Source organism: Talpa occidentalis, unplaced genomic scaffold, assembly GCF_014898055.3.
Source record: "Talpa occidentalis isolate TD23 unplaced genomic scaffold, MPIMG_talOcc4v2.1 talOcc4.9, whole genome shotgun sequence".
Taxonomy (NCBI): domain Eukaryota; kingdom Metazoa; phylum Chordata; class Mammalia; order Eulipotyphla; family Talpidae; genus Talpa; species Talpa occidentalis.
The window spans coordinates 23,989,272-24,003,103 of NW_023605305.1; the positions used below are offsets into that span (position 1 = coordinate 23,989,272).

The following is a 13,832-nucleotide window of genomic DNA, read 5'->3' on the forward strand; positions in this document are numbered from 1 at the left end:
AATTTGCTAGTGTACTACTCCAGGAAATGTCTAACCTGGTCAGCTAATAACATGGCATAGTCCCATTTTACTAACAATGTGAACTACTAAGGAGTAGGAATTTTAATGTAGCCAAAAGCACTGGTTTTACCAAGCAACTTTGAGACTTGAGAAAAGGGACCAAGTGGGGTTTGTTTGTTTTTCAAACTTTAACATTCTGTTCATTTGTTCAAAACAAATATAATGTTTATTTAAAGGTATTTTCATGTGTTTTTAAACTTCTGGCAAAATGGACACAAATACACATTCCTTGTCAACTTAATCCACAGCGTGGAGGTGGCAATCAAGGGGAAGACTCTCAAGTACTGCTGCAGGAAATGGTCATGAGCAAAGCAAATCGATTTTTTTTTTTTAAAGAATTATCTCATTGGGGCCTCCCCAGTGGTGCAGCGGTTGAACGCTGGGCTGCAAAGCTGCCCGCAGCCTCTGCAGCGCCGGTTCAATCCCCGGCCACCGGGTGAGGGTCCCACATGGCGCGCAGACCTCTCCTGCCGCCCACTGCTCCCCTCAGCAGTGTACTTCATCGGTCTGCCTGTTCTGCTCCCCGCTCTGGCTCTGGTGAATTCCCTCACCCTCCCCTGCTTCTGACTGTACCCAGTGCTTGCATGCATGCATAAATAAATAAATAAATCTTTTAAAAAATTATTATTGTATAAAAGCGACCCTTAGGCCACTTATCTCTCTTATTCTTTTGTATTAGTTACAGCATGGTCTAGCCAAGAGGGAGACACCCTATCTGTGCTGGCCAGCACAGGAAGCACCAGCCACGGGGACTGTTGAACACATGAAATGTGGCTGGTGTGACCAAGGAACTGTTTTCAATTAATTTAAACTGCCATGTGTATTAACTGCTGTGTATTGGACAGCACGGAAAGAAGTTACATGTCAGTCATAGTATGAGACAGACTTGATTATTGGGTTAAAAAGAGGCCCTTCCATGTGGACTTCCTCTAGACCTGTGGGGAAAAAAAATAAAAATAAAGCCTGTGGCTTTCTGCTTGCTTTTGCCTTTATCCCATTTTATCACAAGCAACATAGAACATAAGAGGAGTATTTTTCTCCCTCTGCTCTGACAGTTCCACAGTGAAAACATCTTTAATACAAAATAGAACCATAGCACTTGCTGTCTCTGGAACATGTTGTTGGAGAAACAGTCATTTTTAGCTGAACTGCCTTGTAGCGTTGCCTGGCAAGATGCGGTAGAATCATGGTATCGTCTGTAATGGAGCACACTGGGAATCACCTGTGTGACCTTCCTTCTTAGTGGGCCCTGTGGCTTCCCTCTCTGGTGAGTGGCTTAGTTCGCCATAGACATTCTTTCTACAATCAGTTTCCTAATCCTAATGTGATCTCTGGTCTTGTGTAAGCCCAAAATACCCACACTTACATTTTTGTCTTCTTCCTTTGGCCTTAGTTGGCTCACCTGTCTCACTGAATGAAACTATAGGAACTTTTGTGGAAGAAAAAGAATGGAGCCATATTAGGTGATGGCTGATTTTATCTGATAATTGAGAAAAGTAAGCTTTTCTGTAATACCGCTAGCATGGCAACAATACTACTATGCGACTTCTTGTTTCCTGTTTAGAAATTTCTAAATATCTAATATTTTTTAAAAATCGCACGGGCTACTATGGTTAGAGTGGATTGTAGGGGATCTGCTATAGTAGATCTACTCTAGGTAGAAACACGCACTTTGCTGGTTACATTTGTTCACGGCATTTTATAGTTCAGCCGTCTAGTGGTGAATATGAATATGGATATAAGGTGTCATTATTTTTAAAACATGTATATTTGCATTTCACTCAGTATGTGTCTGAAATTGTTAAGGACATTCCCCAATATTATTGGCCTGTTTCCCTTGGTAATCAGAGGGAATACTATTTCAAGATTATTAATAGTGTGTGGTCTGTGGCCCTGAGTAGAATGGAGTTAAATGGCCATGGGGGAATTATGCTGTGAGGGTGGCGTTTTGTTGTTGTTGTTTTCCAGAATTAAGCTGTGAGGTTGGTGCTTATATATTGTTACTATGCTTTGACTAATTGAGTTTCTAACTGTTGTCAGGTAGGAACATAGCATTTATCAATGGTCAGTTAAAGCTATTCTCCAAAGTATTTTTAATCTTAAATACTAGTCACTTGGTATTTTCTCTCCCTTTTAGGATTGATAAACATCATACTCACTTCTACAATATCTTGAAATTGATCCTTCCCTGTTTTCTGTAACTTTTTTGCATTAAAAAATTAAAGAAACAGGTCAAAATAATAACAAGCCATGTTATCATCGGGTTAAGGGCCTACATAGTACCATAGTTCTCTGAAACTGCTTGTCATGGGAGGATGTACTGACATGCGAAACTACTTGTTTCCTTAACACTTCCTGTACAATTGACTTGTTTTCTCTTTTTATTTCCAACTTTCCTTTATTAAATCATAAATCGCCCAAGGAAACTAGTCTTGCAGTATAGAGGGTCTGAGTGCCTTTTGATTAAATCTTCTTTGGCTTGCAATTATCTAGATGTTTCAGAAAGAACAGGTGGATCCTCTTCAGATGAAATTGCAGCAGGTGAATGGACTGGGCCAGGGATTGATTCAGAGTGCCGGGAAGAACTGTGATGTGCAGGGTTTGGAACATGACATGGAAGAGATCAATGCCCGATGGAACACTCTGAATAAAAAGGTGAGTGGCTAGGGACTAAAGGGATGCAAGAGAACAGAGGGACTAGGAGGGTCTCACTTAACACTAAGATGCAGTTGCAGTCTATAGTTACTGAAAGGGGTCAGTGGTCATTTAAAAAGCTCTTTCCTTGCTTGTAATGCGCCTCCATGTCTGTGATGCAGGTTGCACAAAGGATTGCACAACTGCAGGAGGCTTTGTTGCATTGTGGGAAGTTTCAAGATGCCTTGGAGCCGTTGCTCAGCTGGCTGGCAGACACCGAGGAGCTCATAGCCAATCAGAAGCCTCCATCTGCTGAGTATAAAGTGGTGAAAGCACAGATCCAAGAACAGAAGGTAAGTGAGAATGTTGGGGCAGTGAGCTGTAACAGCCGTAGGGAGTGGCAGACAACACATTTGCTTATAGTTTAAGAAGCACATTCAGGAGTTTCAGTAGAATCCCAACCTGCTTTGTGTGATTCTGACAAGAAAGATTGCCATTGCTTTTCATCATCTTGATTTAATCTGCTGGTTTACCTTGACATATATTGAACTGAATAGACTTCCTTGCTCACATCCTATTTCAGTGTTTCATTCACAGCTTTGTGTTAAGAGGTTTCTTGTACCTTCAGGGGTCAGCAAAGTTCTAACTAATTTTGTACAGCAGCCCTATTTTGTTATAATGTTGATGATGCAACAAATCCATTTGGGACCACTGTGTGTGGGGTTTGCACATCCTCCCATGTCTGCACGGGCTTTCTCCCGTACTCTGGTTTCCCCCACATCCCAGAGATGTGCATGTTAGGTTAATTGATGTGTCTAAATTGTGTGTGTGTGTGAGAGAGAGAGAGACACACGCACACACACACACTCACACACACACTCACACTCAGCAAGCCCTACAATGGAACGGTGACCTATCTGTGGTTTGCCCTGAGCTGCCTGCTTAGGCTTAACCCGCCCAAGACTCTGAATTGGGATTAATGGGTTGGGAATGCAAACATTTTTGAATATTAGAAGGGTTTTGGGTCTTTTTAAAGAAGTTTGGTGATGTTTTTGTAATGAGAAACATGCCGTAGGAACTTAACTCTTGTTTATATCAATTAGCCTGTGGTAGAATTGGGTTTGTTGCATAACGTTTTGCTTAAAGTCACAGTTTCCCAGAGCCTGATGACATGAAGGACTTACAGTGTATCACATGCAGGGTCTGCCTTTATTTTTTGTTAGTCTGGTAGCCATATCAGTACATTTTGTCTTGGTTCACATTAAGTTCCTTGTTAGTCACATAATGACAGTCACTGCTGCCTTTAAAAAACTTAAGAAAAGTTTATGTGGGTGATAGGAACTATGATGTATCTTATTTTTTGCCTCAGGAATGAGAAGAACCTTCTGTTATTCAATTAAGCTTAGGATATGGTGGGGTAGGGCTTTTTGTTAGGGTCTTTTTTCCTTATTTCAGATTTCTTAATGATCCCATGTTATTTTCATTCTCTTTAAACATGTACAATAGTTACTCCAGCGGCTCCTAGATGATCGAAAGGCCACAGTGGACATGCTTCAAGCAGAAGGAGGCAGGATCGCCCAGTCCGCTGAGCTGGCTGATAGAGAGAAAATCACCGGACAGTTGGAGAGTCTTGAAAGTAGATGGACTGGACTACTTAACAAGGCAGCGGCCAGGTAAGGCCGAAGGGGCCTTGGTGGAATGAGTCAGAGGAGGTTGTCTTATTTTTCGTTTGGTTTCACTGAGGTGCTCTAAAAGCCTCTGGTTGACTCATATGGTGCTTTGGAAGGTGTCTAATGACTTCATCTTAAAGATGTTTTCAGAGATGATGCTCATGTCAGAATCACTCTCAGGTTATGCATCTCAGCTGCTCCACACGTCTCTGAGAACCAGCAGACTCATTTCTCTGTGCTGTTCTGCTACAGCAGAGTCGTGGTTCCCAGCAACAGACGCAGATGCTCACAATCCAGCCAAGTTAGCTTCTCAATTTTTGAAACAGATTTTACCCTCTCGTATTTATAAATAAAGCTTTTGGTACTTGGACTTGAGATTTATCATATTTTCTGTTACCTTATCCTAATATTAGATAATTTTTTTTTCTTTTTTTTTTCTTTTTTTTTTTTGCATCTAGGAACTAATCTGTTGTTCTGTTAAATATATGGGCGTTCAAAAGATGTATGGACTGTCTTCAGGATACAGCCCCAAAAGACAGGCCTTGCACTTTGCTCCTGCACGGACTTGCTTGCTCTTTTTATAGCTATGTTGCCCCACTGTCACTTGTGCTCAATAAGTCACATGGATGTGTGTTTACTTCTAACTTATACTGTACCCACTTTTAAAAATAAATACTAGCTAATCAGAAATCAATGTGAGAATAGTAAAGTAGATCACTTAATTGTATTTTTTCAGTTTTCTAGGTACCAAAGGGCAACGTTCAGACAACCCTCTCCACTCTCTCTATTTCCACCTGCCCACAGCTTGTTGCTTCTCTGAGTTGCAAAGTATTGTTTGCCTATGTTAGTGGGGGTAACAAAAATGTGAAAAATTAACTTGTTTTTATTTCCAAGTTGTATTGTTGTTGTTTTTTTTTTTCTTTTTTTTTTTTGTCCAGTTCCACTAGTAGTACCATTCCAGTTACCTCAGGTTTTATATTGTCTTATCTGTCCACTTCTCTAGTTCCCATTCATCTGCCTCAGTCCATAATGCAGGAAGCCTCCCTGGGGCTAGCTTGAGGTAGCTTCCTCACTGACTACGCACCAGTCACTCATCACTCTATTCCCACTTGCTACGTCAGGGCTGCCCCTCTTGCCATGCCTGGCCTCCTTCTCATGCTGCAGGTGAACATCTTCAAAGTACATCTCAGATCATCACTTTCCAGGAGCAAAGACACTGATTGACTCCCAATTGCCTGTAAAATAAAATCTAAACACTTTACCCCAACACTGGAAGTCCTTTACTATTAGACCCTAATCTGCCTTTCTTAGTTTCCACTCCATGTGTTATAGCTGATGTGGTGTAAACCATTCTTCAGTATTTTCTGTCAATTTCCAACTCTGTTTTTGCTAATGGTGTTGCATCTTCCATGAAGTACTTTTGCCCATCTCCTCTTCTTCTGTGAAGCTTTATCCCCCAAGCACAGAATATTGTTATATTAAATAGGATTAAAGATTTCAAGTGAACTATAAAGTCTACAGTTCTTTTGGCTTTCAATTGTGTTGGCAAATTCAGCTTGTCTGAGGTCATTTTTTGCCTTAAATCTAGATTCAAAGTTATATTCTGGCAGCTGAAATTACTAGAAGCCTGAGTAGGTTTGGGGAGCTGGGGAGGGACCTTTAGTTCGCAGTCTGTCTTTGCTCTCCAAGATCTCCCTTGCCTTACTCACTAGTGAAGGCAGCAGTGACAGAGCAAAATGAAGACTGGTGATTTTTTGGTCTCCTTTAGACATCATTTTGGTCACATACTCAGGTGACGCATGTGCTACATTTACATTTCATAAGGGAAAGAGAACTAGAGGATCTGGTTCTGATCCTCACTGTGCTGTTCTACTCACTGAGCGACTTGGACAGAACTTCCTTTAATTCTTCAGGGTTGGCTTTCTCCTTGGTAATAACTGGATAACTATTTTGCCTACCTTACAAGGTTATGACAGGATCAAAATAATACTCAGGAAAGCTTTTAAAACAACAAGTTGTTATATGTGTGTGTTCTGTGTACTGTTGATTTAAATGTACCTGGTGATGACTGGCCTCTACTGAATGTAGTACTGTTAACAGTCCAAATGAGACTTTTTGCCTGAGCAGCTCCTTGTGTATATTTGAATAGGCAAAAACAGCTGGAAGATATCCTGATTCTGGCCAAGCAATTCCATGAGACAGCTGAGCCTATTTCTGACTTCTTATCTGTCACGGAGAAAAAGCTTGCTAACTCAGAACCAGTGGGTACTCAGACTGCTAAAATACAGCAGCAGATCGTTCGGCACAAGGTAGGAAGTAGTTACGGTAAATGAAAACACAGAATTGGAATGATAAAACTGCTTACAGCATTCCAAAAGACATGTTTTTGGATTTTTTTTTAAGATTAATGTAAAACATGGTCAAATTATTAATTGGAAAAGTCATATTTTTGAAGTAAAAATAGAAACCAACCAATAGACCACCATCAGAAAACATAACTTTGGTTTTCAGTTTTCGAATTATTTTTGCCCTTTCTCTATGTGAACCTTTTGTATTATGATTTAATTTGTTATATCATTTGTTATTCATTGTTTCATGTTTACTTTCCATTTATTTGGTTTCTGTTACTCATTTTTTCCATCTGGATTTCCAGGCTCTGGAGGAAGAAATAGAAAGCCATGCAGCAGATGTGCACCAGGCAGTCAAAATTGGGCAGTCCCTCTCCTCCCTGACGTGTTCTGCAGAACAGGGGGTGCTGTCAGAAAAGCTAGACTCATTGCAGGCTCGGTACAGTGAGATTCAAGACCGGTGCTGTCGGAAAGCAGCCCTGCTTGAACAAGCACTGTCCAATGCTAGACTCTTCGGGGAGGATGAGGTGGAGTTGCTCAACTGGCTGGCTGAGGTTGAGGACAAGCTCAGTTCAGTGTTCGTAAAGGATTACAGACAGGATGTCCTGCAGAAGCAGCATGCTGACCACCTGGTATTCATGGTTTCCATTCTCCTTGGTTACTGAGTTGCTTTATAATTTGATTTATGTTTCTCTTCATTTTGCTTTTTTTCTTTTGATTCCAAGCATTTCAACTTTATAAGTGCATAGTTATAGACTTGGTGCTAAGGACTAATCTCTCCTTTGATGAGTTCTTAGAAATACTTGTATTTAACAAACTGAATCTGTAGTTTCTAGGTGACGATCTGTAGCGTAGTCAGGGGCCACCTCATTTCCTCATGTTTAGCATCGTTCTAGCTAATGTATCACTAAGTTCCCTTTTCAGCAGTTTTATGAGAGAGACTGAAATTTAAAACCATATGCCTGAATAGCACCCAGAATTTGATCATATAGCTGTAATTTTTTAAATATTTCTAGAATTTATATGCTCAAATTCCGGGGAAACTGTGTCATCTTAGAAAGAATAATTTGCCCTTTTCATTTCATTGTTAAGAAATTTCTTTGGGGATGGTGAAAAATAGGCAAAGCAGGATTTTTTTCTTTTAATGAGATTCTACTGCTTCAGTGACTTCAAATATTGAGAGAGGTTAGGTCAGCTTTATTTTTCAATGGAAATAAAATTACATTCTAGCATGAATGTCACATGTGCATCATTAAAAATCAACATGTGTATGTACTACATTACATTAAGTTCACCTCTCAAACTTCAGTTCTATCCTTTACCTTTTCAGTCAGTCTGTTCTTGCTAACTTCTTCTCTTAAACTTTTTGCCTTTTTCTTTGTTCTGAACATAGTAGACATTTTTGCTGAATTTTTCTGCCTTTCTTAAGCTCAGGTTTAGTACTAATAGATTATTAGTAAAGTTGATTTAATCCTAAATCTCTTATCATCTGGTATATATAATATGATATATGATATAATTATTTTGAGTAATGGGGTAAGCAGAGAGATAATGAAGGAATCAAATAGCTGATGTTTAAATTGAACTGGTATTCTCTTTATTTTAAATTGGTCTCTTAAAGATCTCACCTTTCTTTCCCTTTGTTGTGTCATAGTTTGGGGATTAATGTTATCTTTCCTTTCAGGCTTTGAATGAAGAGATTGTTAATAGAAAGAAGAATGTAGATCAAGCTATTAAAAATGGGCAGGCGCTTCTAAAACAAACCACAGGTACTTTGAACATGCATCTCTTAGCTCTTCTGTGGTCACACAGGCAGTCACATATCTGAGAAAATAAGCACCTAGCACTAGCCTCTTCTCTTTGTATATAGGAGACACTTAGTAGCCACTGACTGCATTACCTGGTGCTCCCAGGAGCCTGGTGGCCAAGCTTCTCATTACCTTTGAAATCTTTTGAAAGCAAAAAGATTTTGTTGTCTCACATCTGGTTACAGATGATGATTTCCCCTGCCCTCCAACATGTCAAACACCAGCATTCATTGAACAGTACTGGGAATATCTAGAAATTCCTGCAGGCAAATTCAGGTCTTAATAATTTCAGAAGTGACTTCTTTACTCAATGGAAAGGCTTATTTTATTTCCCACCTAACGTTAGTATGGGATGTTCAGTGAAATCACTACCGCAAGAAGAGGCGAGGCCATCTATAAAATTTTAAGCTGTGACTGAAGAGAGAGGGATTAAAGTGACCCCTCATCTCCAGAAGGAGACTCCCTCATATATGTGACTAATTAGTATTGTCTCCCACAGGTGAAGAGGTGTTGCTTATCCAGGAGAAACTGGATGGAATAAAGACTCGCTATGCAGATATCACAGTCACTAGCTCCAAGGCCCTCCGAACTTTAGAGCAAGCCCGGCAACTGGCTACCAAGTTCCAGTCTACTTATGAGGAACTGACCACATGGCTAAGGGAGGTAGAGGAGGAACTGGCAGCCAGCGGGGGGCAATCTCCCACAGGGGAGCAAATACCCCAGTTTCAACAAAGACAGAAGGTGGGTTGTTATATCACACTGTAAAAGGAAAAATGAAACATTTCCTCTTAGAACTTCTAAGATCAGATTCTTTAATCCATCACCTACTAGCTCTACCTTAAATCTAAATTAAAATTGTCGATCTGCCTCCTTTCTTGTTTACTCATAGACAGTAAGATCTGATATAAAGACATGATAAGAGCACTTGTTGTGGTCTGAAAAAGAAAGAAGATTGATTCCCAAATCCCTAGGAAGTTTGCTTCTTATGTAACATTTAATAATTGGCTCTTACGATGCATTCTCTAAGGAGTGTTTCATGATTCTATTTGATGGTCCTGCAGGATCTAATGCAGTTCTACATGCACAAAAATGCTATGCTAGGTACTTAAGTTAAAGTCCTATGGTTAAAGCACGATTTACCATTTATATTGAAGTAAGGAGAAAAAAGAAAACAGAACTGTTTGTTTTGTCCAGAGATAGTTTGGCTCAAGGAGTCTTACAGACAGTTCTGAGTAAGTTGCAAGTAAAAAAAAGCCAGGCTGCAGAATGACTAAACAATCTGAACAAGAGAAAACTAACTGAGGAAGGAGGTCAGAACCCTGCTGGGATGAGTGGTAGAGAGAGTGCTTTCTACCTGGCACTGCTGCTGATGTGCTTAATTTAGCAAGGTATGGCCTGAAAACTTTTTTCTCTCCTTATAGGAATTGAAGAAGGAGGTCATGGAGCACAGGCTCGTGTTGGACACAGTGAATGAAGTGAGCCGTGCCCTCTTAGAGCTGGTGCCCTGGAGAGCCAGAGAAGGGCTAGATAAGCTTGTGTCCGATGTCAATGAGCAGTACAAGCTGATCAGTGATACTGTTGGACAAAGGGTGGATGAAATTGATGCTGCTATTCAGAGATCACAACAGGTAATGTTTATAACACCTGTGCATTGTTATTTTAGGCAGCAGGGATCTAGAATTATGGGGTACAAAACTATGACCCAAATTATGACCCATTTAAATACACTTAAATACAGGAACAGGAACAATGTGATTAAGCTAAACCTGATGCAACAAATTACTTCCACAATGGGAAGTTATTGGTGGAGATCTGAGGGTGAATCTGGATTTGACCAAAAATACTGACCCCTTTGAGTAGAGGAGAACTTGGAGAAGACTGCGTGGGGTGTCGTCTTAGCTAGTGCCCTGGGAAGCAGCGTAGTGATGGGAGTAGATGATATCTAGACACAAAAGGCTCAAATGCTTCAGTCTTAGTTTGACATAATCAACTGTTTCAACATTAGATGGGAGAGGGAGAGGGAACCCAGCACTATAATTTACTATCAAATATGCCAACCAAAATAGCAGAGCCATCCAAAATAGAACCATCCTAGTAAACACAGGTGTCATATTTCCCTCAGTCTTTTTTTCCTTCCTGCTGTTTTGAAAAACAGTTATTTGCTTTTCTTTAAAGCTGGATACTCACCACTAATGTGCCATCGCACAAAAGTAATTTCAAATAACATTGTTCCTTGGGTTCATCGTGATAAATAATGCTTTCTGAACCACATAGAAGTTTGCTCTGACCCCCAAGTACATCCCTAAGGTGTCTTCATTGATATTCCTAATCTTGGCCAGATATTTCAATATGAAATTCCCCATGCTTGAGAGAAGCTTACTTTTCTCTTTAAATATTAGTGTTGGTTGAAGAGAAAGCAATAAAAGAATGGGGGACCTTCATTAATCAACAGTCACTAAGAGTAGGTTTTTAGTTTTTGTTTGTTATTGCATAACTGTTTAAAGGTTTGGTGTTCTTCCAAAAGGTCTTAGGCTTCTTCAGCTGAGCTAGTACTTCAACTTAACTTGACTCAGCTGTCTGCTCTCATCTTAAGTTCTGTTTAAACATATGATTAAAACTACTACTGTTTAATGTCTGGAAGGAGAATTGACACAAAGAGAACACAACCTCACTGAAACACTCTGATTAGAAGCATTTCTTTTTTTGAGGTTGTCAGTTTCCATTGTTACTTACCCGTAGGCCCACTGACTGGATTCTGTGACTTCTTTATAAAGAAGTTGAAATAGGGTCAAGTCATATTTGTTTGTTACACTCTGCATCTTGATTTGTGATTTTAAGAAATTCTTCCTCTTTTGTCTTGATGAGATATAAACTGATTATTGAAAAACCAGGCCTTTCTATGTTGATAAACTATAGTTCTAAGTACAAGAACCTAGGCTTTAAGTAACCTGTACATTATTCTTCGATCTATTAGTACGAGCAAGCTGCTGATGCAGAACTAGCCTGGGTTGCTGAAACGAAAAGGAAACTGATGTCCCTGGGTCCAATTCGCCTAGAACAGGACCAGACTACAGCTCAGCTGCAGGTGCAGAAGGTGAGTGGAACACATAGATACTGTGTCCTGAGCTGAATGTAATGTCATCAGTAGCTTAGACGCAGGAAAAGAGAGTTGTTAGGTGGAATGATGCAATGTCATGGTAACAGATGGAGATTAATTTTACAAATATTTGCTTAGGAGGAGGAAGGGATATTTTTGCTTTGTGAAGCATGGCTGGGGGAGGGGAGGGGAGCTCATTAATCCAGGAAAAAAATAGTTAGCAATTTTCTGGATGATTGTTAGGAGGGAAGATATTTTTGTAAGCTACTAAATGGTAAACATTGAAGATGTGTGGATAGACAGTGTCAAACTTTATAAGAATACTTTTTCCTTTTTTTTAATATTTATTTATACAAGAACCAGGGTACAGGCCAGATTTGTGGGAGGATAAGAGGATTCAGCAGAGACAGAACGGGGAGCAGAACAAGTAGACTGACTGAAATACACTATTGAGGGGAGCAGCGGGCGCAACAGGAGAGGTCTGCCGTGCCATGTGGTACCTTTGCCGGCCAGCCAGGATCGAACCGGCGCTGCAGAGGCTGCAGACAGCTTCACAGCGCTGCCCTCAACCTCCTGCACCACCAGGGGAGGCCCTATAAGAACACTTTTTGATGTGACTATTAAAGTAAGAAGTTTGGGGGGCCTCCCTGGTGGCGAAAGGAGTTAAGCACTGCACTATGATGCAATCTGCAGTCTCTACAGCATGAGTTCAATCCCCGGCCGGCCAGGAAGCAACCCACATGGCGAAGCAGACCTCTCCTGACTTGCCTGCCGCTCCCCTCAGCAGTGTATTTCAGTCAGTCTGCCTGTTCTGTTCCCCACTCTGTCTCTGGTGAATCCTCTCTCTCTCTCTCTCTCTCTCTCTCTCTCTCTCTCTCTCTCTCTCTGGTCTCTCTCTCTCTCTCTCTCTCTCTCTCTCTCTCTCTCTCTCTCTCTCACACACACACACACACACACACACACACACACACACACTGTACTCCAGCTCTTGTGTGCATAAATAAATAAATCTTTAAAAAAATAATAATAAAATAAAGTAAGGAGTTTTTCATGGGTTGTATCTAATTGTTTATTGACATAGTTACCATGTCCCTTTACTTCTTAATTTCTTTACTTTTTAAAGGCCTTCTCCATTGATATCATTCGACACAAGGATTCCATGGATGAACTCTTCAGTCTCTCTCTCTCTCTCTCTCTCTCTCTCTCTCTCTCTCTCTCTCTCTCTCACACACACACACACACACACACACACACACACACACTGTACTCCAGCTCTTGTGTGCATAAATAAATAAGTCTTTAAAAAAATAATAATAAAATAAAGTAAGGAGTTTTTCATGGGTTGTATCTAATTGTTTATTGACATAGTTACCATGTCCCTTTACTTCTTAATTTCTTTACTTTTTAAAGGCCTTCTCCATTGATATCATTCGACACAAGGATTCCATGGATGAACTCTTCAGTCATCGTGGTGAAATCTTTGGCACATGTGGAGAAGAGCAGAAAGCCCTATTACAGGTGAATTACATTCATTTATGCACCATCTTGTTCTTGATCATGGTGAATTAGAATTATATTTGTACAATGATGATTTTAAGATTTTTTCCCTCTTTATTACTGGTGGAGCTATCAAAATATATCTTGTTCTGGGAAATTCGTACTCCTCACCGTGCTGTGCTTGTAAATGTCTAATAAGCCATAAAGTATAATATGAGATATATTGCAAAAACACCTTCTTATAACAGAGAAATTGCTCTTTATTTTCAGTCCGTAAGAGTGATCTTTGAGTTACCTTTCAAGGTACCTGTGTTAGATTTTTCAGAACCACAAGCAGATTTAATTCCTTCTTTAGATCTATCTAAAAGACTATACACATTTCTAAAAAGAATTTTCCATGAAAGTTAGTTTACAAATCAATTCTATTTGTTTTTTATAAAGGGTATGGTTCAACCACATTTCCTAAGAAATCTTTATATTGAGTTGTCAGAAAGTTATGGTGTATTTTGTTCAGTTTTTCAAGCAAAAATGCATCATGACTTCTGACAACCCACCATATTGACCCAGTATATTTACTCATCCTAAAGATAGGAGCTTGTTAAAATACCTCATACTGTATAGCTTATTAGACAGAATTTTGGAGACATTTTTACAAGAGGAAAAAGACAAGTGAAACTTGATGGGCAGAGACTCCACTAAAGCTTCTAATTTTGTTCAG

The 13,832-nt window shown here is 39.9% G+C and overlaps 1 protein-coding gene across 1 annotated transcript in view; it reads left to right on the top strand.

The window, feature by feature from the left end:
- MACF1 (microtubule actin crosslinking factor 1) overlaps positions 1-13,832 on the top strand; it is a 210,647-nt gene that overhangs the window by 155,898 nt on the left and 40,917 nt on the right. Inside the window, exons 59-68 of the mRNA XM_054691644.1 lie at positions 2,554-2,715; positions 2,877-3,047; positions 4,201-4,367; positions 6,514-6,673; positions 7,018-7,344; positions 8,397-8,481; positions 9,020-9,261; positions 9,942-10,148; positions 11,495-11,614; positions 13,028-13,135. Of these exons, the coding sequence (XP_054547619.1) occupies positions 2,554-2,715; positions 2,877-3,047; positions 4,201-4,367; positions 6,514-6,673; positions 7,018-7,344; positions 8,397-8,481; positions 9,020-9,261; positions 9,942-10,148; positions 11,495-11,614; positions 13,028-13,135 (1,749 nt within the window). The remainder of the gene's footprint in view (positions 1-2,553; positions 2,716-2,876; positions 3,048-4,200; positions 4,368-6,513; positions 6,674-7,017; positions 7,345-8,396; positions 8,482-9,019; positions 9,262-9,941; positions 10,149-11,494; positions 11,615-13,027; positions 13,136-13,832) is intronic.